At 52.0% G+C, this 23,765-nt stretch overlaps 8 protein-coding genes across 8 annotated transcripts; 4 read left to right on the top strand and 4 right to left on the bottom strand.

The window, feature by feature from the left end:
• The first annotated feature begins 122 nt into the window (after positions 1–122).
• Positions 123–1,304, top strand: K460DRAFT_381858 (NAD(P)-binding protein). The gene is made up of 2 exons (XM_040935380.1): positions 123–702; positions 749–1,304. Exons 1-2 carry the CDS (start codon positions 162–164, stop codon positions 1,093–1,095), a joined length of 888 nt encoding a protein of 295 aa, XP_040792545.1. The 5' UTR covers positions 123–161; the 3' UTR covers positions 1,096–1,304.
• A 274-nt stretch (positions 1,305–1,578) lies between these two features.
• On the top strand, positions 1,579–2,377 carry K460DRAFT_271659 (uncharacterized protein; the record flags this gene model as incomplete). Its single annotated transcript, XM_040927746.1, has 3 exons — positions 1,579–1,705; positions 1,792–2,174; positions 2,228–2,377. The coding sequence occupies 3 exons, from the start codon at positions 1,579–1,581 to the stop codon at positions 2,375–2,377; spliced, it is 660 nt and encodes a 219-aa protein (XP_040792544.1).
• Positions 2,378–3,467: 1,090 nt separating this feature from the next.
• K460DRAFT_350100 (uncharacterized protein) lies at positions 3,468–3,917 on the top strand (the record flags this gene model as incomplete). The annotated part of the gene is made up of 1 exon (XM_040931477.1): positions 3,468–3,917. The coding sequence occupies one exon, from the start codon at positions 3,468–3,470 to the stop codon at positions 3,915–3,917; it is 450 nt and encodes a 149-aa protein (XP_040792543.1).
• A 3,370-nt stretch (positions 3,918–7,287) lies between these two features.
• K460DRAFT_8596 (uncharacterized protein) lies at positions 7,288–9,210 on the bottom strand. Its single transcript, XM_040938759.1, has 2 exons — positions 8,752–9,210; positions 7,288–8,696 (listed from the first exon to the last, which is right to left on the bottom strand). Exons 1-2 carry the CDS (start codon positions 9,086–9,088, stop codon positions 7,483–7,485), a joined length of 1,551 nt encoding a protein of 516 aa, XP_040792542.1. The 5' UTR covers positions 9,089–9,210; the 3' UTR covers positions 7,288–7,482.
• Positions 9,211–11,571: 2,361 nt separating this feature from the next.
• K460DRAFT_360839 (PNK3P-domain-containing protein) lies at positions 11,572–13,978 on the bottom strand. Its single transcript, XM_040932342.1, has 8 exons — positions 13,635–13,978; positions 13,126–13,568; positions 12,911–13,068; positions 12,726–12,862; positions 12,583–12,643; positions 12,372–12,520; positions 12,088–12,204; positions 11,572–12,016 (listed from the first exon to the last, which is right to left on the bottom strand). Exons 1-8 carry the CDS (start codon positions 13,890–13,892, stop codon positions 11,966–11,968), a joined length of 1,374 nt encoding a protein of 457 aa, XP_040792541.1. The 5' UTR covers positions 13,893–13,978; the 3' UTR covers positions 11,572–11,965.
• A 143-nt stretch (positions 13,979–14,121) lies between these two features.
• K460DRAFT_360838 (uncharacterized protein) lies at positions 14,122–15,747 on the bottom strand. The gene is made up of 2 exons (XM_040932341.1): positions 14,988–15,747; positions 14,122–14,940 (listed from the first exon to the last, which is right to left on the bottom strand). The coding sequence occupies exons 1-2, from the start codon at positions 15,449–15,451 to the stop codon at positions 14,571–14,573; spliced, it is 834 nt and encodes a 277-aa protein (XP_040792540.1). The 5' UTR covers positions 15,452–15,747; the 3' UTR covers positions 14,122–14,570.
• A 363-nt stretch (positions 15,748–16,110) lies between these two features.
• Positions 16,111–16,530, top strand: K460DRAFT_274752 (uncharacterized protein; the record flags this gene model as incomplete). Its single annotated transcript, XM_040927980.1, has 2 exons — positions 16,111–16,186; positions 16,241–16,530. 2 exons carry the CDS (start codon positions 16,111–16,113, stop codon positions 16,528–16,530), a joined length of 366 nt encoding a protein of 121 aa, XP_040792539.1.
• A 2,697-nt stretch (positions 16,531–19,227) lies between these two features.
• Positions 19,228–19,650, bottom strand: K460DRAFT_255432 (uncharacterized protein; the record flags this gene model as incomplete). The annotated part of the gene is made up of 1 exon (XM_040927416.1): positions 19,228–19,650. A coding segment is annotated over one exon (423 nt), but the record flags the coding sequence as incomplete, so codon positions are not given.
• Positions 19,651–23,765: the final 4,115 nt, after the last annotated feature.

The raw sequence follows: 23,765 nt of genomic DNA, 5'->3' as shown, positions 1-23,765 counted from the left end.
GTACCCCGCATGCGCTAACCTACAAATGTTAACCTAGGTAAACAGTCGTCAGCCTCAAGACAGCTTACTGTCCAAGGATTGAAGTTTTGTTTGTCCTCCTGATTCTATCTCGACCGAGGACAAATCAACAGTGACCAGAAACTGCGATATAAGATAGGAAAATGATGGCTCTATTTCAACCAAATGCTTCGGAATTCCAGACTTTAAAGTCAACACCAAAAACTATTGTCATCACAGGCGGATCATCTGGCATTGGCCTCGCAACCGCACAACTGCTCTCGTCTCTCAATCCAAATCACAACCTCGTGCTCATCGACCTCCAACAACCGCCTTCAACATTCAACCACAACCCTGCTCGCCTACTAGTCCACACATGCAACATTACGTCTTGGGCAGACCAACGGGCTGGCTTCGAAAAGGCATACGCTAGATTTGGACGTATTGACTGCGTATTCGTCAACGCGGGTATCGCTGAGCACGGAGAGCAGTTCTTCAACGACGAGCTTGATATTGACGGCAAGTTGAAAGAGCCGGATCGAAGGGTGCTGAACATTGATATGGATGCCGCGAGTGACACTACGAAACTGGCCATCCACTACTTGAAGAAGAATAGGCAAGAGGGGGGTCAGATTGTCTTGACGGCGAGTTTGGCGGGATACCTTGCATCGGCTGGAGCGCCGCTGTACTCGGCTGCAAAACATGGTATGCATCTACTTGCTCCCTTCTTGACTCTACGTCTCTTTCAAAGACCAATCGACTGACCATCTGATCACCGTTACCCCCATCCTGATAGGCAACAACCGCCGCATGAACGGCGCTCCTGCAGAAGTCTACGCCGCAGAAATGGCAAAAATCGGCGTTCCTATCAACAAGTCAGAGTCGATTGCGCTAGCAGTTTGCTGGCTCTTCAACGGAGGGAAGAGTGCAAATGGGGCGGGTATCTTTGTGCAGGCAGATCGGTTTGTGGATTTGGAGAGAGGACTGGCGAAGACGAGGGAGCAGTGGATGACGAAGGAGATGTTGGACTTGTTTAGGGGAGGGAGGGGGGCCCCGCTGTTTGCAAGAATTGAGGAGGGGACGAAGTCGAAGATATAAGGAGGGCTTCCCAGACAGAAAGAAAGAAAGGACATTTAGTATGAAGCGTCGAACTTGTTCCGTAGATATGGCTGAAGAAAGAGCTTAATCATAGAGAGAGATACACATATTCCAGATAGTCATACTAGGCATCAGATAACCTTTTCAATAACGAACAATGCCATTGTAAAAGAACCATGAATATTGTTGAATATCGCTGAAGATGATCGTGGTATAGCTGACAAGGCTCATTCGAAAACACTTGTAACTACGCCACTGAATTGTTACTTATTCATAGCGAGTGTTGTCAGTGCAAGGGACGGGAGTCGGACGCCAAAGAAGGGAGGGACGCGCGGGTGGGTCGGTCTAGCCGGATTGGGAACGCAACACCTGGTGTTTCTCGAACTTGGACTTCGAGCTTCAAGATTCCCAAGGGTTCAGCTCACACAAACTCACCACTCCGCGCATCGCTCAATTTCTCGCGGAGTCAATCGATCTGTCGACATGTGGAAACCAACTGTGTTACTCGCTGCTGCGCTGGCGGTCCCAGCACAAGCGCTACACTTCTTCATGGATGGTGCGACTCAGAAGTGCTTCTACGAGGAATTACCCAAGGACACACTGGTTGTTGGTACGCTACACCCTCACTCTTAGAGCTCAAGATCTAGCGCGGAACAGCAATGGTATATGTCATTCCAAAACTGACACACCCTTCAGGCCACTACCACGTCGAAGCCTGGGAGGACGCGACCAAGTCCTACCAAACCAAACAAGACGTTGGCGTCTTCGTCACGGTCGAAGAAACCTTCGACAACAACCATCGCATCGTCGCACAACGGGGTTCTTCCCAGGGCCGCTTCACCTTCAGCGCTGCTGACAGCGGACAACACCGCATCTGCGTTACACCCCAGAACGTCCCAACCACAGGCTGGTTGAGCTCAGGTCTACATGGCACGGTCAAATTTACACTAGACCTGGCGATTGGAGAGACAAGCAGGATTGAGAGCACGGACAAAGATCAGGTCGAGACGCTGGTGCAAAAGGTCAAGGATTTGAACTCGAGGTTGCAGGACGTTAGGCGGGAACAGGTCTTCATGAGGGTATGGGCAGCAAAGTTATGCTTTTGGTTGAATATGACTAACAACTTGCACAGGAGCGCGAAGCCGAGTTCCGCGACCAGTCCGAACACACAAACTCCCGTGTTGTCCGCTGGACACTGATCCAGCTCGCCATCCTCGGTGTCACTTGTGCCTGGCAGCTATCGCACTTGCGAGCATTCTTCATCAAACAGAAGCTTACCTAGAGATCTGGAGTGCTTGAAAGCGAATATAGTGCAGCAATAACCTCAAAACGAGAGGGTGGGCAATGTGCTACTTTGGGCCCGGTGCATCGGTGCATTGTACTGTAGGATATGGCGTTTGAATCCGGATGGGCAAGTTTAGCGTTGGGCTTTCAAATCAAGCGAGACATCTTGTGATGCAAGGTCTGCTTACACTCTCAAGCGCGGCGGTCAATATACTTGTGAAGGCAATTACCAATACGCCCAGGTAAGATGCTATCTCAAGAAATGACAAAACGGATGCCTCCCACTAAACTAGAACCATGCCCATTCACTATTCACCAAATATTTGCTGCAAAATTGGTAAGTCACATACACTAGGAACCAACTACTCCAGCACAGATGCTATGACGGGACCTTGCGCCAAATGCAACGTTGAAATCTATGGGTCCATCTTTAGTTCTTGAAAGTAAGTAACCTTCTCTTTCGATCGGTGCTCTGGGACAATCGTCGGACGGACTTGGCCTCTCTCAAACTCTACTTACGCGGCCCCGGATCCGGAATGACGAAAGTAACTACGCTTGAGATAGACACAGGATCTGCAGGGCATTACCGGTGTCCTCTTTTTGTAGTTCTTGGGCGCGGAACTGTCTTGGGGCTGTCTTGGCTTTAATGTTGTGCAGGATGTTTGAAAGTAAGGTCAGCACTCGGATCCGGACGGCCTACGTACACCTCCCGCCTCTCCCACCATACTCCACAAATCGTTGCAGTCAGCTTTGCCAAGTACTTACCGGAACCGGAGCATCAGCCTCAAGAATCCATCTCGTCAACAGAGTTCAGCAAAGAGAGCAATCACGACTATTTTTAGCACAACCACGTCTACTTCTCAGCCTCCTTGTCAAACAATCATCATGTTCATTAGAATAACGTATATCTTCTCTACCCCAGCTAGCTTTCAGTCACAACTCAATGCCGCGGACCAGCCTACGAGCATACTGCACAACACCAATCATCGACATCACTACCCGTCCATCTAAACCCACGCCTGGAAAGCGCAAGTCCACAAAAATTACCAGAAACACTACACAAAGGTTGCAACAACGGCACTATCGTCATGCCTCAATTCGCAGACCTCGTCCGGCACTCAGTCCTCCTCGCCCGCGCCAACAACGATAACGACAATGACAATAACAATGACAACCGCCGCATCATCGACGATGACAACAACAACGACTCCCGTAACCACCGCCGCCTAGAAATCGGCGTCATAGTCGCCATCGTTGTCGCCGGTCTGGCGATTATCGGCGTAGTAACTGCGCTCTATATGAGGAGGCGAAGGAGGCAGCAGCAGAGGAGGACGGCGCAAGCCGAGCACGAGTTTACGTGGTATGGGGTGGACGACGACGAGCCGCGCAAGGCGAATGAGGTGGCGCTGGAAGTGCAGGAGGGCGGTGTTGTTGGTGCCGGTGGGAAGGCGAAGAAGGTCGCCTTCGCTCAGGAGGGAGAGGCACCGCCACCGAGTTATGAGATTGTTGTCAAGAGTTCGCCTAGTCCTTCTAAGTGATTGATTAGAACGAGACGAGCATGGATTCATGGTGCTGTAGGTACGGGAGTGACTGTCTTTGGGTTGTTTGAACGAGTTTGTTGTATGTTCGCGGAGTTTAGGCGCATGCATTGTTATAGAATGAGGCATTATCGTCACGACGGCAAAAAACTCGTGTCGTCGGGGTCCTATGTGTTCTCCCTGCTTGACAATATCGCATTATTTTACTTCTGCTCTGTTGGCTTCGCAGCGATCACTTCCACGGATTTTTCATACGATCTCACTTAGTTATATTTCATTCGGTAGCTTTGTATACTATGAAAAGCCAGAGAGTAAAAATAGAGTAGAAAGATGAGCATAATTATAACGAACATGCAAAGTATAGCGAGCCAAAGAGAGCTTCCGTAGCTTCACTGGCTTGTGTGTACCTTGAGTCTATACAGCGAAATCGACATTTCTAAACTTTCCATCTCTTCGAAATTAGTAAGAAGTATGCTGGTGGTCAATACCCCACAGGCTCCATGATGCAGCCGCACTGACGTCACGCATCGCGGTGTTGAACTCCAACATAGCTGACTACTTTCCGATTCCACCACATACAATTGAAGACCAAGCTGACACTGATTCTGCGAATAAACGCAAATACTGTTGACTTACCACATGCAATATGGCACAAGTCGACATTCATTAGATCTCCATCAAAACAGCTCGGCGTCTGACAGTTGGCCTGACTAAAACGCAAACCTCGTACCATACCATGTGGCCGTAAGTGGCTTGGAATTGAGGCAAGTGAAGCGGGAAATGCCCACTTTATGATGATCAAAATACAGCACATGATGTCTCATTATTGTCAAAGCGATCTACGAAAGAAGTTACGGTGTCACGTCGGCGACTAGGAGGGGGTATTCATTGGTATACGTAGGCTCTTGTTGTGGGCTCCAACACCAAGAGAATTACATTGAACTTTGCGAGCGACGTACATCGGTGTGAAACGCACCACTCGATTCTCACAAAAAAAAAAGAAACCCCACCTATTCTCAAAATACCATCCCCAGTTCAGTGACCCACAGAATACCATTTACCTCAAACATCATGACTCCACTGCCCGCGTAAGCATCTGCAAGCCACGTTCCAACGTGATCACGACTTCCGAAGCCCTCTAGCCATCTCCTACCTTCCTAGCACGCACGTGAACTACCCCTTCCCCCTTGATCCCAGTCACCCAGCACCACCATGCCCATATCCGCCTCCACAAGTCTCTCGAGCCATATCACACGTACCATCGACACGCCACCGCCTCTTTTTCCCACAAAGTCTCTGCTGGCCGTCAAAAGAAAAGGGCTTCCCCACCTCGCTTACACGCCACATGCATAGCCAACAAGTTTCAGCCCTGTGATACAGCATACACTCCTCCCCGCTTCCGGCCACACCAGCCCTTCACCGATTATTCGCTGGGCTGGTTTTGGGCTCTGCGGGTGTAGGCGAGGGTGGGCTGACCCGCAGATGACCAGATTCCAGGTCGTCGGAGCCGGAGGATTGCACGGCGTACGTCTCGTCAAGTCTGCCGCATGCGGGCCAGACGGGGCGAATAAGAGATGAGGAGGCTAATGTGGGATACTGGGGGGAAAAAGTCTTTTTTCTTTTCTTTGGAGGGGTTGGTATGTTGTGTCACTGTTGGGGGGCGGAGTTGAAAAGGCATGCCGATGCCGGTCGATCCGGCGAGTGAGTGTTGCTCTGGTTGATGCAGAAGATGAGGGGAAGTGGAAGATGGAGGGTGGAAAGTAGAATTCTGTGGCTGGGTGTCAGATAGATAGTGTTGAAGATGCGACTAGAGAACTGGTACAGCTTCTGACGTACGGTGGTGAACCACCATCTCGTAAGATCTGTGGTGAACAGCGTAAGTGCAACCCAGCGGCACGAGCCGTCGCTCAAACACTCGGGGTACAATGCTCAGCATTAGTGTGGGGTACTCGTTTTTAGTTGAAACCTTTGGCTCTAGAATATCATGACAGGTAGTAGACGACGACATGCAGGATGTTCCGAAATGCATGCTCGCTGCATGCGTAGGTACGTATCGTGCGTGAATGACTGGCAGTGCTCCTTTGAACCGCCAGGCTTGCGCCCTGCGTCTTGACGATCATATCTGCGCTGAGTAGGTATCGGCGAGCAAAGTCTCTAGTTCCAAACTTAGTAATTCAGCACAACGAGAACACTCACATACGGCTTTGTATGTGAGGTTTCCCACCATGCCTCCCCTAGTCGAATACATGACGATCACCTGTAATGTCGATCTTGCCAAAACAGGTCTCTGACACTTGGCATGTGACGAATCTCCATCAAGCGGCATCGTTGTACAAAGTCAGCCAGCACTGCCTTACTTCAAACGCCTGTCGTAGTACAAGACTAGGGCCTCAGCGAAGCGACCGCCAGCCCTCGCGCCCAAGGTATTACGAAAACCCGGTCAGCGGCCCAGCCACCTCCATTTAGTTCGATCTTCCCAGAGGCGTCTTCTGGACGTGAGATCTCGCGCCGGCACGATGGGAAGCATGAGACATGGCGTTTTCTAGATGACGGTACATTTGGGGGTTGAACTAGGGCCAGGCAGCTGATGAAGAGTTTCGTCACAACTAGAGCGGATAAGCCTAGATTATGCCGAACAATGGCGTGATGCAAAGGCCAGAGTGTACAAGTGGAGTACGGGACTATGCATCTGTGTGCGTTGTGAAGATTCGAGAAAGGGATCATGTGCTAGTCGCTGGTGCGATATCGGGTCACAGACTGGGTTGGCCAGCCATTTCCATCACCGGCCGCTTCGCTGGGGGTTGGAAGAAGAAAAGGGAAAACGTGAATTGGGAGCAGGCTCATTGATAAAAATTGTTTCTTCATCCGACCAGGACATTGCCCTTGCGGAAAAACTAAGGTAAGGTACTCGAGGGGAGCCCTGTCGTCCCACCTGCCTCTCATCAGGTCCCATGGCCACTTCCACGTTACCAATTAGAGCTTATCAATATTGAAACATTCCAAGAAAGTAGTCCTTATCCTTCCCTAGGGTCCACCACAGATGGACCCACGACTGCGCTTGCCCCTTCGAATCCCATGCAAGGATGAGAGGTATAGCCGCCGAAAAAAAAACAAGAGAGCCCCTCTTGATAATGACAAAGGAAATATAGGAAGAAAGATTGGCTAGACAAGCCATCGCTGCGTCAATTATCTCGTGATGATGCTCGCTTTTGTTGAATCCGGATCTTGTTGACCAATCCCAAATTGGTATCTCCACCACCCCGATGAGTTCAACCCCGTAGATATCCTCTGAAGGGATGCGCACAGCCAGATGGGCCCCTGTACTGCCTATACTAGGATAAATCTTCTAAGTTTCGTTACGGTGACAAAAGAAATTCGTAAATATTTGAATCGAACAAGTGACCGTGGCTCGAATGATGGAGCCAATATGGTCATACAGTCAAACTTTCGTAAAACCCCCTTAGCGCATGCAAAGCGAAGCAGTAGTACAATCGTGCAACAATGGGTATTAATGACACACAAATATGGACAAGAAAGAAGAGGAAGGGGCGCGCAAACCCGGGGTCTAGAGGCCTCGAACTGTGCCAGCCCGTGGAACGAACAAGTCGCTAAGGAACTTGAAAAACGCACGCTTGCGTGACGGTGTTTGGGGAAGTAGTGCTGCGGCTTGTTGCATAGGGCCCACGATGTCTTCGTCTCCTAGCTTTGGAAACTTGCCCTCACTCTTTGGGTCATTAAGTGTGGGCATCGTACTGAGAGGTCCTGGCTCGGTAGGCGAAGTTGGTGCTAGCTCTTGGCCGATGGCCGCTGCGTGCGACTTTGCTAGATCGTAGTTCTTCTTCCACTCGGCGTGAATCTCTGCCCATTTCTGTTCAGTGAGCAGATAGTGCTTCGAAGTGACGCCGTAGTGCTCCGCGGTCCGCACTTGATGCTTTGCGTAATTGTGCTGCGCTTGCTCCCAATCATCAAAATGCTGTGTGACTGTGGCAGCATTGCACACTTGAGGTACATAGGGCTCAGGAAGGATGGTGAAGTTGGCATGACCCAACAAGTTGGCCCATTTGTCGTTCGGGTCGGCGAGCATCATGGGTGGTATATCGGTGGATGACACCACATAACCGGTCCTCGACCCTTTGATGGATGCGATTGATGGTTTTGATGACAGAGGTGGAGTAGGGTAGCCGCGCACTGTAGGAGTACCAATGGGTGTTGGGAGTAGAGACTGCGTTGAATCGGCAACAGTGGGTGACTGAAGTGGCGATGATGCTGGCAAGTCGTCGTTGCGACAGTTGACTAGTAGTGGAGGCAGCAGAGGAGTGGTAGCATATCGTCGCTCGGCATCGACCTCTTCTACACTGATGTTCATAGCATTGGCCTTCTCGACATCAATCGCCATGGGTGTAGGTGAGTTGTCGTCTAGCTGTTCTCTGCTTGCGAGGGCAGGCGTGGAAATCGGCGAGGAGACTTCCTCGGAGAGATCGATGGTGGAAACATGGTGGATGGAGCCAGCAAGTGATGACGAACGCGTGGACGGGACTCTTGACGGGGTTGCGCTTCGCGATACCTTGCTGAGGGTTGAGCTGCGGTCTCTTACTTTACGCGAGAGCGAGGGAAAGCGCCTCTCGAGCTTGCCGGCGATGCTATGAGCGGATGCCTCTAGGGACCGTCGTCGCTTAGCTTGGCGTAGTTCCGAATCGCAATGGGGGAAATATTCGTCTTCTAGGTCATAAGCTCTGGCTATACGGCAATCCTGTGTGTGGCCATCAATATAAACATCGCCTATCAATGGGTTAGTTTGGAGTCAACTTTTTGAAACCCATGGGTTGCGACTTACAGGAGCAGCGACAAGGATCCGTGCTAGGGTAGTCATATTCGCGCTCGATAGGCTCCTCAGTAAGCTTAGGCAGCTTTCCAGAGCTATTGGGCGGTTCAATGGGTTCGTGGGTGGGCGGGCTCGACGAGAGTGATGAGACGGAGCTGGGGAAGCGAAGGTGCCCACGCGAGTGGTAACTTGGCGTGGGCGGAGTGGAGCATTCCGAAGCCGAGTAGAAGCCAGAATCTGTGTTTGAATAGACGGACGAAGTGGGCTCGTCAGACATGGTGAGAGAGCTTTTGGAAGATTTGCGGGCTGCTACGAGCTTTGGGAGAATGAGCGGTTTGAGGTCGTGCATCTTGTTGGTGTTTGTGAGATTGGCGATGGGTGCTGGGATCCCATCACCAGCTTAAGAACCCACTGCGCGCACAAGTATGGCCAGCTAATTGCCGTCCAAGAGTGCTGCTTTGGGAGGAAAGGCGGTCGCGGGATGTTTGAGAGTGCCTGGGAGGGTGCCACGAAGCAGGACCACGTAGGTAGCTTTTGGCCAGTTTATCCTGCAAAAGGCTATGGGTGCAAAAGTCAGCGCCCGTCGGCTGGCACGCCCAATTCGGAAGGCACGTGTGGGCTGGGATAGGTCGCACTCACGGAGGGCGTGACGGATCCAAGTGCAGCGCAGAGAGTCAGAGAGAGACAGAGAGAGAGGGTACAAGCGAGAGACAGCGCAGCGATAAGGCGATGTCAGGTTGGTTGGCAGCGAGACTGACGTGGGCGGACAAGGCAGACGGTAGGTTCCAAGAGGGATGGGGGTGACTTTGACCATTTGTGTGTGGGTAGCGACCGGGAAGGCGCACGGCGTCTGCGCTTTGGGGTGTACGCCAAGCAGCCACCATCAACCGTCACCCTCGGCTGGGGCTAGAGACCAAGGGGATTAGCTGGACGACGGCAGCTGTGAACTGCTCCCCGGTTTCAAACGACTCATGTCGCCTGGCCTGCATCGGTACACAAGACGGTGACACTTGGTTCGCCCTGAGGTGTAGTCTCGGCGCAAAGTTCGCACACAGGGGCGCTGTTGCTTTACAGGCTCCCCCAGCATTCAGGCCGCTGTTTGACTACGCTATGGAGCGTCGGCTACGCTGATGCAGCAAACAAGCAGAAGCCAGACTCTACCCCGAACTCAACAGGCCTGGACGCCGAGTTTTCTTCCCCAACGAAAACGTGACCCGTTACCGGTGGAGGCGTGGAGAAAAACATCCCTGGCCCAATCCACTCGTGTTGAAGAAAAAGCTTCTGAGTAAGCGATGCAGGAACAACGGCTCCTTCACATGCTCCCATCGTCGTCAGTAAGTTTGCCATGGACGGATGGATTGATTGATTGGCACGTGGTGATGATGACCTCTCATGACTGTGAATTGCTGGAGGTTGTCGAGCTACCGGCACTGCGGTCCTGATGAGCTGTCAACCATTCGGGCATGCGAGCGCAACCATGGCAGCGAATTGACATAATATGGGGCGGTGCAGGATTATGCCTGGTTCGACAGGTTCTCTACCATTTCCCTTTTGGGCCAACGACACCTTCTCGCCCTTTTGCCGTGTCGCAGCTATGACACCGACAGGCATTCCTCTGGTAGCTGCCATGTCCTTCACCCGCTCTTTTCCCGTCTCACCCCAGGGACCGATTGGTCCAAGAATCAGGTACGAAATAAAAACAAACATGTACCCACTGCCAGCTTCCAAGCACTGATTGCTATCTTGGTTTGATCTTGTTTCGACATTTCGTTTCGCATAATGATTCAATGGTCTCGAGACGATGATGGGGTTATGACATGGCGCGCGAAAGGGTGGTGCCCAAGGAGGTTGGGAGAAAAAAGCCATCGGCTTCCGGACGAGTCGGGAAAACTGGTGGCTGCCAGCCGTTGAGACGGACGCTGATTGGTCATCGGCCCCCCTGCCGCGCTACTTTGCTTCTCTCTCCCCCCTGGACCCTTGTCTCCTGGGCTCGGATCTTGTTCGCACGTTTCGCTGCAAGCCTCACACCCTCACAGCCAGCGCATCGCTAGCCAAAGGTTGTTCCCATTCCTGTTCTTCTCTTACACACGGGTTCCTGCAACGGCGCATGCACCTCGCCATCCGTCACCAAACCGCCGTGGAGGCAATGCTTTTTCCAACGTTTCGCAAGCATGAACAACTCTGATATCCAAGCAAGGGAATCTCTATGCCATCGAGCCCAGCAGTCAAGGTTTTGGCAGAGAGACCTTGCCTATTACTGTAGCGCTAGTGGGCAGCATCGAGTTGGGTGACAGGCTGCTGGGAAAGTGGGCTGAAGCCACTGGCTCAGATCATGACGAAGCTTTCGCCATTAGTGTCGGTCCGGTCTCAAATTGGCAAGCGACCGGCCGCCCCATCAATCTACTTGATTGCTAATGGACTTTCATCTGCCCTTGGGTGAAGAAGCGACGGCCCGGACAACTTGCCCAGGGCATGCAGCGCGGGCGGGAAAATAACCGTTTGTCCTTCAACGTTCTACGTGCATGCAGAATAGCCGGTGAGCATGTGCTCATACAATAGACATGTGGAATGTACCTTTTTTGACCGCGCATCTCTCCGTCCTTTCCCAGTGGGCCTGAAAACAATCTGCATCTTCCCAGATGAAAGTCCTGTAGTCATGTAGTGAGGCGCACGAACATTGCGACAACAGAGAGTGTGCGTGGCACCTGGCGGTCGAGACCTCACAACGTGGGCCACTGTGATTTAGTGGTTGCTGATCCTTCTCGGTCCCAAACTCATGCCGTTGTTTGACCGAGATCGCTATCGATAACGGTTGACATCCACGAGCGTCGCGTGGGAATAGTGGGCCGGACTAGAAAATCGCAGTCCATGGTTCTACCCATACCGGTAGAATATTGCCGTGGACGCTGCTCACATAGGTCAATCCGCCAGCATGCTTAGGGGAAGACGATGACAGTAGAACACCGAGTAAGCAAAGATTACATGTAAAGTGCGGGGTCAAAAGATCGGTAGCCATGTGTTCAGTAAGCTGAGGGCTGAGACTAGAGCTGCGAGCATATACTCGCTACGATCCAGCAGTAGCTTGCAGAGGTTTTTTCGCCAATCGCGATCGCCTGGACAGATGGGCTGCATCGAACACGGCAAGTCGAAGAAAAGCATTGTAATCGTCGATACTTTGCCTCTAGGGAGATCCCAGCTTGTCCCCCTTGGCGGAAGTCTCTTCGAATCAAACCCAATATTTGCTCCATAGCTTCTTCTGCTCTTCTGGGCCCTCAAACTTGCGCTCGGTTAGCCTATACTTCTGCGCCAAAAGCTGCGACTTGTAAGCCACAATCGCGTGATACATACCTCGAAGTCTACTTTGATGATATCTTCGAATCCTTCTGGTACGCTAGGCTCGCGATATCTGGAGGCGAAGCCATTGAACGCGAGCTTCGGTAGGATACTCCGGCTCTCAGGGTTCGTCTGTAACATGTATGAGCATCAGAGTTTCTCAGCTGTCAAATCGCCTTGGCTGCTTCTCGACCGACGCAACTTCCTCATTGGGTGGTACAATTGTAATAAACAAGCAGCTCTGTGTCAAAAGACTCGCGACGGTGGTGGGCCGAGGCGCCTAATGTTGGGAAACTTACTTCTGGGCCAATATTCAACGCGCGAACCGTGTCGTTGTGCTCGCAGAGCTTTGCTGATGCGGTGAAGAGTACACATCGGATAGGAATGCTCAGCTTCCGTGCTAACGCGATCCACACTGCTCGTGTCTCTAGATCGGCGTTCGTATTGTCTGGCAACTTTAGCCTACCAAGGTCTTCATGCGGGTGAAGTTGGGGTTCCGAATAGACTGACCGACGACTACTGGGATACCCTCATCAATGAGGACCGTAGCTGCTTTCACGCACTTTTCTCGCTGTTTCAACAGGTTACTCAATGTGCGTAGAGGTCGCACAACACGTGCATTCCCGTTACTTCGAGAGTACGCAATCACTCACAGTCTTCAAGTTATCTTGGTTCACACGTCTATAGCCGAGTGGCTGCAGATGTTTCCAATAGAATGACGACTTGCCAGATCCAGGGCTACCGCAAAATAGAACGATGTCGGAAGTGTCGGGCTTTGTGATAGTCACAGCTATGTCTAAAGTTAGTAAGAAAAGAGGTTGGGCAACGTAGCGCATGCCTGATGATCCCCCAAACGTACATGCAGATTTTGGCTTATCAGCCTGCTTCTGAATGTACGTGATTGGGTCGAAGCTTCTCACGAAAGGCCTTGGGTCCTCGTGAAGAAAATATTCCTCGGGAGTATGAAATGGCAAACCGACGTTGGCCGCGAAATCTCTGACTAATCTTAGTATATTCCTGCTCGGCAATGTAGGAGTTGCATTTCCCACGAACCTGTCGACACATGAGTGATCCTTTCCGGCCCCTCCCGCACCTGCATCGCGACCTCCAGCATCCCCAACAAAAAGAGAGTTTTCTAGATCGACAGAACTCGCGCTGTCTAGGTCGTAGTCCTCGACTAGCTCTTGCCACATCCCAGTCCGAGGTTTCCGGTACTGATCTCGAGCTGTTGCAGCATACACGTAGATTGGCAAGTCGAGCTGATTGAGAACTGCTGAGACTTTGCCCTTGAAGTCCGCCAGTCGCTTTTGGTCAGACTTGACAGTCTTCGGGTCTGGCTTGAGACTGATTCCACCCTGATTACTCACAATGGCGATGAGAAAGCCTTGTTCATGGAGCTCTTTCAGTTTTCCAGGGACACTGCTATCCCACCACTTCCAATCAGTGGCGTCCCGACCGAAAGTTTTCCCAGAAGCGGGCTTAATTAACGTTGAATCCTACGGAAATGGACGTCAGTATCCCTCTCACTTATACAAATACCGTTGCAACAGAAGAGAGCCTACAAAATCGAACGCCGCTACCCTCCTCTTTCCTTCCGTAACGCCCTGTGTAGTAGTCGAAGCACTGTATCGGCCAACAAGAAGGCTATCTTTGACAACCCGCCAGGTCATCTTCTCGGGCTCTTTCCTAGATGTAGGGGTGAAGAAGTTTGCGACTGCTTTGCTTGTCGTTGTCGACTGCTGTCGCCGCTTCGATGGCGGTGGTGAGACGTCTTTACTGTTCGAGCTTGGCCGCTTCCCCAGACCTGGCCGTGGAGGCATCTTCGAACTTTTGCTATTGCTGGGACTGTCGCATTGGGGTGACGAGTTGCAGCATTGAATGTGCTGTTAGGTGAGGTCGTCGCTTGCGCCCACCCAGCAAACGCGAAACACGACCTCACGAAAGCACGTGCTTGGCCAAAGCTTTACAACTCACTTGACAGTCACTTTGCGATGTCAGAGCTAATTTAGGTAACATCACCCTCTTTAGGCAGAAAGCGAATCGGAAGGTACGGCATCGCTTGCATAACAACCATGTAGATAATCACGTTGAGAAAATCGCTCAAATGTTGAAGCGATTCAGTTGATATTCACAACCTAACCAACACGGGATGATGATCAATGCAGTGCGTCCCACTCTTCGACCTTGACCATCGCACGAAGCCCAAATAAGCAATTGAAATTCAGTGTCTGCCTGCGAACCTTGCCTCCTCTCTGTGCGCTCATGGTTCCGCTTCATGCGTTACGCTTCAGCAGAGAGTTTGATGCAAAACGAGCAAGAGCTAAGATTGGGATCTTCTACGACTTGCCTTCCTACCATGAGGCGAATGTGCTTCTGCTGGCACTTGAATGTCTGTATGATCGGTCTCAGCAGCGCATCTTTGTCTCCTATGGCTGCGTCGAGGTGTCATGCCTGCTTTGGGTTGAGCGTAGTCTTCACACAGCATACAATTGCGAAGCTCAACGAGGTCGGGCTTGAGTGTTGGCAGCAGGAGCGTGAGGCGGTTTATATTTGACACGAGTGTCCAGCGAGAGCCGGTCTGGCAACGCCAGCTCTACACAGCCCTTCATCTCCTTTTGGAATTTCTTAAGCTCGCTCACCCCGGATTCCAGCACAGTCGAGTTATTGAACTCATTCACTCGTACTTTGGCTTCGAAGATGTATGCACCACTGGGGTCAAGAAGTTCGAGGGAAGAGAACGAGGGAGGGGTGACCTTGGGTGCTTCTTGGAGGTTGCGGACGCCGGGCTCGTGCAGTACGCGGTGGAGGTAGATGACGACGTTGCCGTGTACATAGCGGTGCCCTTCGACATAGTACTCGGTGACGAAGCTGCAGGCAGATTAGACATGTACCGAGAACCACAAGGAGTCTCTCACGAGTTGGGGCCCGATGCCATCATGAATGCATGTGGATCGCCAGAGAGGAGGTCGGTCGTATTCGTGAAGCGTATGGATACCCCTCTGTCACCAGTGTCTGGAACGTCTTCAAACAGCATGGACCACACTGGCTCTTGTCCGTCGTGTACGTCGGCGGACAATGATTTTGTGTTCTCATGCGGCAGCCCAGCGTCTATTCCGAACTCCTCCTCAGACAGCCTCTGCACAAGCTTTGTGTAGTGGAGGGCAGGGGCTGCCGTCTGCTTAGTCTGCTTGACAGCAACAGCCTGGGTACCGCCGCGGCGCAGATTCGAGCCTGGCTCCTCAGGCTCACGCTGGGGTTTGTAGATGATGCGCCGCTCGACGATGCGGTGGGGTTGCATAGCAGCAACCCCCGCTAGAATCTTCAGGACCTGGTCATGGCGGCCGGCGGGGACCTGTCCATACAGCAGCAACTCGTGCATGGGGGAGGAGGAGGAGGAGGGCTGGAGAAAGAAACGGAGGGCGGAGCCGCCTCGGAGACGACAGTATCGATATGCAATATTCGCGGGTCAGCGGGCGGAGGTCGTTTCGTGGGGTTCGATAAGGCGGGCGTGACAGGTCGCTATTACTGGCGGGGAGCTGGATTAGCGGGCAAAATTGCAGAGTTGAGAGAAAGTTGGCGGGCTAGAAGCTGCAGGAGCAAGGGAGCTCTGGCCTAGGCGTGCGACAGAAGCTGGCAAAAGCACGCAACGCGTGCGGAGAGCAGACAACCACCCTGGCCAACTACCCACCTGTTGTCGAAACTGGCTTAGACACGTAGTGCAAGCGCGGCCATCTCAGTCGATTGTGGGCAGAGGCAGACTCACTCTGTGCGAGTTTCCGGATTAGTGCGGAGTGCTGAGCGGCTTCGGCTTTATCGCTGCTGCCGTCAACGTGAATAATATTTATGCTTCATCATCACGCCCGGCTCCCCTCCACCAACATCCTTCACAATCTCAATCCTCCTGCTGCCGCTTGCGTGTGCTCTGCCCTTCTCTGCACTCGCCTCTCAGTCTCCAAATCTCTGCGCAACTGCACGTCCTGACTGCCTGCCGAACTTGGATCCCTCCCGCTCCCTCCACACCACCTCATCCATCCCACAATGAACGCAACCAAGGTGCTCCAGCAGGGTCGCCAGCCCATGATCCGCTTCCTAGGCAAGCGCAGCACTCCCTCCAGTATGTGCCCCGCCTCAATCTATACTCACTCCAATGGCTAATGTCCGTCTGCAGAGGTCGACCACACTCCCCATCCCCACCCGGCTTCTCCCACCCACGAGCTGCCCTCGTCTTTCGCATCCTACCGAAAGAAGGCACAGCAGCACGGTCCGCTCAACACAGTCAACAGTGCCGCCATCGGTGGTCACATTGGCGGCGCAGCCGGCAGAACCCTCGGCCCCATCGAGGCCGCAAAGGGCATGTTCTTCGACCGCTCTGAGCTCCCCGAGCGCTTCCAGAGACTTTCATGGACACAGGCAGAGATTGATGCAGTCGAGTCTGGCGGTGCCAGCCAGTTTGCGTAAATGAAAAAGGCCACACTGGATCAGGTAAAAGGACTACACCGGTCGTGTCGGACCAAACCACTGTACATACACACGCGCGCCAGGATGCAGAGATGTATTATGAGGAACAGCGAGGAATAGGTCAGCAAAAGCGAGATGGACTGGGGCTGCTTTCGTTATATACCCTTCAAGACTGACATCTGGGATGAGGATTCATTGGGAGACGCCTTTCGGCTGGGCATGTATGAGGAGCACTGTATGGCGCTATGGAATGCTACATTCAACTTGCCCATAGAACACTCAATATCAATAAAGATATACATATGAACACGCGACGCTCTACATGGGTAAAATGTTCAATCATGCTGTATACCGTGCGATACGCTCCCTGCTGCTAACGAGCAAACTCCACAACCCCGCAATCATGTCCTATCCACGTCCACCCCGTCTGACAAATTCACATGGCACTTTCATCACACCATCGATCAAAACGACTCGCGGACCTCGCTCCATCCACTCACCCGGAGCTTGTGCGCAGCTCCACGTGCTAGTCGGCCGCTCCTCGGAGAGGTCCGATTATCCCCAAATTCGGCCCCTCGTTTGGGCTTCCACATGTGCAATGACCAACTCACGACATGTGCATCGCACAACGTAGGCCAGACGCTGGTGAGCGTTTTGCAGGCAAAGAAATCTTGCTTGCGAGTCGTCTTTGATAGGCTGTACTTCTTACTGCTTCTGGCAGGTCTTGCTGTTTGCTGTCGAAGGTAGCACTTGCCGGCGGTTAAAGATGGATTTGTTGAGGGATGATGTAAGGGAAGAGTGGGAGATGAGAACTGCATGTGAGGTCTCGAAGCGTGGCTGATGGGACCCCGGCTGTAAGAAGGTATCTGAGTGTGGACGACGGTGGTAGCAGTTGTATCGGGGGAGATGATTACTTTGTTTCAACTCTACAGTAACTTGAGGGATATAGGTACCAAACCTAGACTTCCAGTGCCTAGCTAGCGTCTCGTACCTAAACAGGTGAAGCAAATGCGTCTATTCATGAACGAGACTGAGTGAATATAGTTCACTAGCAACCTGCTTATACAGGGCCAGACTGCGTACCAAGTAACCTACGACTTGATATTAAAACCAGCCCCCAACAAGGACTTGCATTCCGGATAACACCTTCGAGCACCTAGGGCTTCAATCAATAGCACAAGTACGGTACTAAAGTTTGTCTAGTAATCTTGTGCATGCGATGCGAGTACAGTCGGCACCAGGGGCGTGTAAAGTGTGGCAGCTTTCACCCCGGCTCAATCGGCCTTCACATTCAACCTACCTGTGCTAGATCTCGTTCCACTACTCGAGCCCTCGGGCCCTTCGTATTCTATACCCGTCCTACTTTGGAGAGAAATCGTCAAAGGATAAATTGTATGTTGCGCTCAACTACAACTCTAGTTCACTGTGGTCGCACTCGACCTTAAGCCCCATTACACCCTACCTCGATTGCAGAGTCTAACCTTGTGTCTTTAAACATGTGCCATTCTTCGTGACACCAAGTAAAAGTCATGATGTATTATCAATCTGCCTGGAACCGGGGAAAACCATCGAGTTTGGTCTCGGCAGGCCACAACATCACACATAATTTCTTCCTTCACGAGGAAAACGCACAAAGTTGAATGCTTCTCAGCGTCGGTTTTATCACAATAGTGAACCGGCTTTTGAGACCATGAAACAAGTAACACGTGTGCACATCCATGTCGATCAGCACGCCAGCTTAAACAAGCCCTTTTCAGGGATAACGCACCGGGGATCGGAACAGAAGGGATAAGCTTTGTTTGAACGTCCATGCTCTGCCTCGGGGCGCCATAATGTTCATTGTTGACCTTTGTTTTCACGCAGGCGGCAGGCAAACAAAGGGTCTAGGTCTAGTGACATGCTTTTAGGTTACAAAGGAAGGTAGCGTTAACCAAAGGAACCAAAGGTTCTATTTTGGAGACGGTGCATTCCTCGCAAAGGGGACGTGGCTACCGGGTGAACGAACGTGCCCATGCATAGCCACGCCGCATCGCTCGACTTCGGCAGTGATTCGGGGTCGTAATCTGTCACTAAAATAGAGTATTGGGGCGATTGCGCGCATTACGAAAATCATAGCTGGAGTGACTGATTAATGTTAGTGAAAAACATGCTCTGTAAATGGATTCACAAATGTCACAGAGTGCAAGGAACCGAGTAGTGAGTTTGTAAGGCGCAGAGCGCGCATTGTATTTTGGGTAGGTAATTTCCTCCAAGCAGTATCCAAGAATATGGGTATCCAAGACGTTTCCCACAAACCTGACCCTAAAGTGCTGTACAAGAAGTAGAAAGGTAGTTTACCAAACGCCGCTGTACGCCGACATTGGTCAAAGAGTGACAAGAAGAGGAAGGGACCGTCATCGCACGCCAGATATCTCCATATACACCATGGGGTCTATCTGCGACAAGTGGCGACGAGACGTAAAGAAAACAAACAAAACCTCAAGTGGAAAGAGGATGAGGCTCCGTAACCCCGGGACATGGTCCGTTTAAAACAAAACAACCATTCGTAACGTAGTCGTGCAAAGCGCTGACCTGCCTGCGCTAGCTAGATGTAAAAATCCTGGGTATATTGATCGTAGCGTAGCTGCGCAAAAGGCTGCCATGAGATGGAGGCCATTTACGAAGTTAAGCGTAAGGTAGTAGACTGGGCACTTAAGAGATCTTGGACCACGAGGCCTTGAGGCGCGTCTTCTCGTCCTTGCCGGTAAGCTTCTTCCAGGCAGCAAGCGAGAGATCAATGTCGTGATCAGCGCATCCAGGGCACAAGTCCATGATGGTAGCCTGGATGGAGTTGCCCTCGTACTCGATCTGGATCTTCTGTCCGCACCAGGGGTTGGTAGCAGCACCGGTCATGACATTGTAGGTGGACGCGCCCCAAGCGGGCTGGGCAAGGGCAACGATCATGTCAGTGTCGTGGAGCTCAGTACCGCAAGCGCCGAAACCACCGTTGTTGTCGTAGATGGTAATGTCGACGTTGGAGTACTTCTCACCCGTGGTTGGGGCGCTGCTGTAGGCAGGCGCGGCGGCACTGCTAGAAGCTGGGGCAGGTGCAACGTAGGGCGCCTGGGTGGAAGTTGGCGTGGGTACCTCGACGGGCGCTTCAGAAGAAGGCGCAGGCGCCGGCGCAGGAGTAGGAGTGGGAATAGGCGTAGGGGTTTCCGAGGGAGTCTGAGGGGCAGGTGTGTAGATGCTTGAGGGCTCCACGGGTGCAGGAGTGTACGCAGGAGTGTACGCGGCGGGAGTAGGCGTAGAAGTGGGCTGCACCACAACGGAGGTGGGCTGCTCGTAGAATTGGCCTTGGGCAGAAGTCGACGTCGGCTCATCCTCGTAGACAGTAGTGTAGACAACCACAGTCTCGGTGACGACCTCAGTCTTGTAGACCAGAGCGCGCTTGTCGAAGGGGGCTGCGACGGCGAAGGAGCCGAAGAGCAGGGAAGCGAGGACAGCAGAGTTCTTCATTTTGGCAAAGATTGTCGGGTAGTTTGGTTGCTGGGTAGCTGAGTGATGCTAAGGATAGCTGGATTGGAGTGTTCCGTAGGGAGTGACTGAACCGGCTAGCAGTTCGAGTGTGTCGTAGGGACGGTGGTTTGTCAGGAAGGACAGTGAGAGATGCTAGATCTCTGTGAAGGTAGGGAATGAATGGGGGAAAGAAAGTGGACAAATGCAAGACCTCAAGCCTGTAAAGAGTGGACAGGACTGGGGGGGGGGAGCAGAGGGGGTTATAAAGAGAGTCTGGGTAGGGTGTGGGTTAGTGAGGAAACAACGAGGAGGCGGCTGATGAGTGGAGCGCAAAAAGAGCAGGACTTGAGTGCCTAGCGCCGGCGACCCCTGGCAACCGTGCCAGCGCCACCAAGGTGCCGCCGCGCGCACATCCTCCGCCTACTACACCACTAACCACTCTCACTTGTACAATTCCGGCGAACGTGGCGGCCTGCACGTCCTCGACGCCGGGCCGGTTACTGGAGTGGAACGGCGTGGCATAGTGCGCTCAACAAGAAGTTGCTGGGCCTCAATGGCAGCTGTCGCACGCCTGTACGCCCGCCCGATCGATGGCGACTTTCTCTGTCACTTTTGTGCCCGCCTTTGTTCCATGGCCATTATGCCTCGAAAAAAGCGACCCGTTGCTTTCTCTTTTTTCTTTTTTTCGCGCTGACTGTGCAGCTCGTGTGTGCAGCTAAAAATGGTCAATTCACCAATATCACACAAGCTGACTGGTTTCACGTTTCCGCAAGGGGCAAGGTATACCGCACCAAACCTAGCGAATAGCACCGGCCCCCATGCCATGATCGTCAGGTACGCTCGCTTTCAAGCTCTGCTCCGTCACAGGGGAGCGCTGGAGCTGAGAAAAGCAACTTGAGCAAGCGAGATGGCCCCAGAAACAGAAACAGCACGACTGCGCCTCCATCACATCATCCAACAAGTTGTATGTCACCATGGAAGACAGCCCAACACGTGTTTTGGACCGAGTCGCTCGTCACTCGTCACATGCAGCTTCGTCTACTCCTACCCACAGCGCGTGGCTAGGTGGACACGCTGGGTTGCTCAGCATCTGCTTCTCCAGTTTCGCCATTGGCTCTGCCCGGTCGGTCCACTGTTGCCAGCCTGTACTGCACAATCTGCTGTGCGCCGAAGATCGCAACTGGAGCCATTTTACCAGGCGTCAAGGTGACATCTCTCATTAACCACACCGTCTCAACCCGAGTCGTTGTTTCGCTTCACACGGCACGCTGCATCTGAATGCTTCTGGACTCTCCCAGTCGCATCTCAAGATGTCAGCATGCACTCGAAATGAAATATGGACCTGCTACGACTTCATCGCTTTGCTACTGGGCCCGCAGCCTGCAGCGGGTTGGCTCCGCGCGGCAGCCACCTGCAGATTTTGCCCTACCTTATCCACTTATCGATATGCGATAACTACCCATTCTCCACACGTGTTACATTGGGCCTATCGGTAAATGGAGAGGTTTATTCGACTTTGGCTTCCAGACAACAGAAGATTTTTCATCGTCACTGTGCGCTGCGCACCCATCGAGCTTGCTCCGCGCGTCCTTGCGGCAAGCCGAGATCATCCCGATGCGCACGAGCAGATTCTTCTCACGGCCTTCTTCCAGGCGGGGTAGGCATTCCGTGGTGGAACCCACACGTGGGCCTCGAACAAAGCCGTAGCACGTGGTTTGGCCAGAAGGCATTCTCCGCTGGTTGAAGTTTCCATGGTTCGGCCCATCTTCGTCAAACGTCATTCTACCAGTTTCTACGTCTGCCAAGGTAGCTTAGCGTGAAGCCTCCTTCGGTACTTGCGTGAGCATAGTATCAACGCGCGTTGTCTTGGATGCTCAAATTCCCGCTCGTAACATGAACAGATGCACCTTGTCGACATCACTATGCCAAACTGTAGTATAGTATGCGCTCTAGACGCAATGGCACCAAGACACAGCAGCCCTGATCTACACACCCTTTTACCTTTCCTAGAAATGATCTGAGGCCAGCATACTGGATGATCGCAGCGAATGCTCGCTTGTCCTCTACAAACGGGATCAGCAACTCAAGCATGGGACCTTGTTTCCTTGTCTCGCCTTTGATCTGCACATGGGGAAAGGCTAGATCTGTTGCCAAGTCAGGAAAGCAACAGGGTGGTTGAGCGATGTCAACGGTCAAACGAACCACAGAAACATCTCCAATGGCATTGATAGCTACTAGACGCCATGATGCATTCTGAAACGAGTACACATTTAGGGCCATGCACTGCACTCGAACCCCTCCATCTGAAAGGGGCAATCGTTGAGATCAAAGGATAGATTCCCCTTATTCCATCAAACTTTCTTTCACGTCTTTCATAGTTCCCCCTTTCATAGTCTACAACGCTGTTATCTTCGTTGGCTTCCTTTCAACTTACCAAGTGCCGAAGTATCGGGTGGGCTCTCATTCCATGGAGCCATTCAGTGCTCTTCATCTCCCCGACATACCTCACCAGTTGTCGCAGTGCATTAGTTTTGACTATCAACTTCACAGATACCCGCTCTGCTAGTTACGTACATGTACACCTCTGCGTTCTTTCCCATTTGACAACTTGATACCACTAATGGTCGCACATGGAACTCATTGACTGAGGCTAAGCTCAGCCTCCACTAGCACGTTTGTTTTGTTGAGACGCAACTTTACTTTTTCATTCCCCTATCGTGACGATCATTCAATATACAGAGTATCGGTTCTCGAGGGACTTCCAGCACTCAACCTACGTCATCAAGAATCAATACTTAAAAGCCACTCTCCCCTCGTGTGCGAGAGAAGAAGACAAGAATCAATACCAAACTCACGTGAAACGTACGACGTGAATAGTTTTCCTCCTGTATATCTCTCTATGTACTTCAAATCATCTCCTGATCGATACCCTAATTTTTTTTTCCACACTTTACCGTACTCTGGGCTCATAAACAAATAGTATCTCACCTCGCAACCAAACCCAAACTTACTCATCACCCACCTCCCATCCAGCCTCGCCATCTCCGCGCTCCCAAACACCTTCATCTTGAACAGTCTACTCCATCACTCTACCTGGTACACAACTAACCTAGAAACTCATCGGTAGATGCGTACAGTCTTTCTCTTGGGCTGAGAGTATGTCGCGAATTGGCATTTTTTTGTCCTCGCCCTCGTTCATTTCGTCAGGTCACGTAGGAACTTCATATTTGTATCTTTGTGGCGTGTGCTTTCGAACATACCACCTTGGGTGTAGTCTCTGATGTAGGCGAGGTAGGCTTTAACTTGCTGCTCGTGTGTGTCGTTGACGTTGCTTTTGATTGACATGTTCACGCTTCAATGTAGGATTCAAGATGGAAGGTCACGCAGTGTGTGGTTGGCTTATACTGTGCCTTGATTTGCCTAGCAAAGCGCCTGCGTGCCATGATCTGTGATTGCTGAGTCGGCTCATGATAGTAGTTACATCCTGGAGCGTGAATATGGTAGCAAAGGACGACGAATGCCCGCCAGTGCTGTTTAGGATAGGTAAAAGACCGCCAATTGTAAGGTACCTTTTTTACACTTCAGTCCTCGAATCATTGGTGGTTTTCGAATCATTGCAACTCTCCTGACTACATCTCCTACTTGATTTATTCCAAGATCGTCACGTATCTAAATCATCGCGCGGTCAACTCTCCAGTCGTCTGCTGAATAGTATGAATTGACTTTGCTAAACCTGA

The sequence above is a fragment of the Cucurbitaria berberidis genome (assembly GCF_010015615.1).
Source record: "Cucurbitaria berberidis CBS 394.84 unplaced genomic scaffold K460scaffold_1, whole genome shotgun sequence".
Taxonomy (NCBI): domain Eukaryota; kingdom Fungi; phylum Ascomycota; class Dothideomycetes; order Pleosporales; family Cucurbitariaceae; genus Cucurbitaria; species Cucurbitaria berberidis.
Note: the sequence above shows the minus strand (reverse complement) of the source record. Positions and strands in the feature narration are given on the sequence as shown.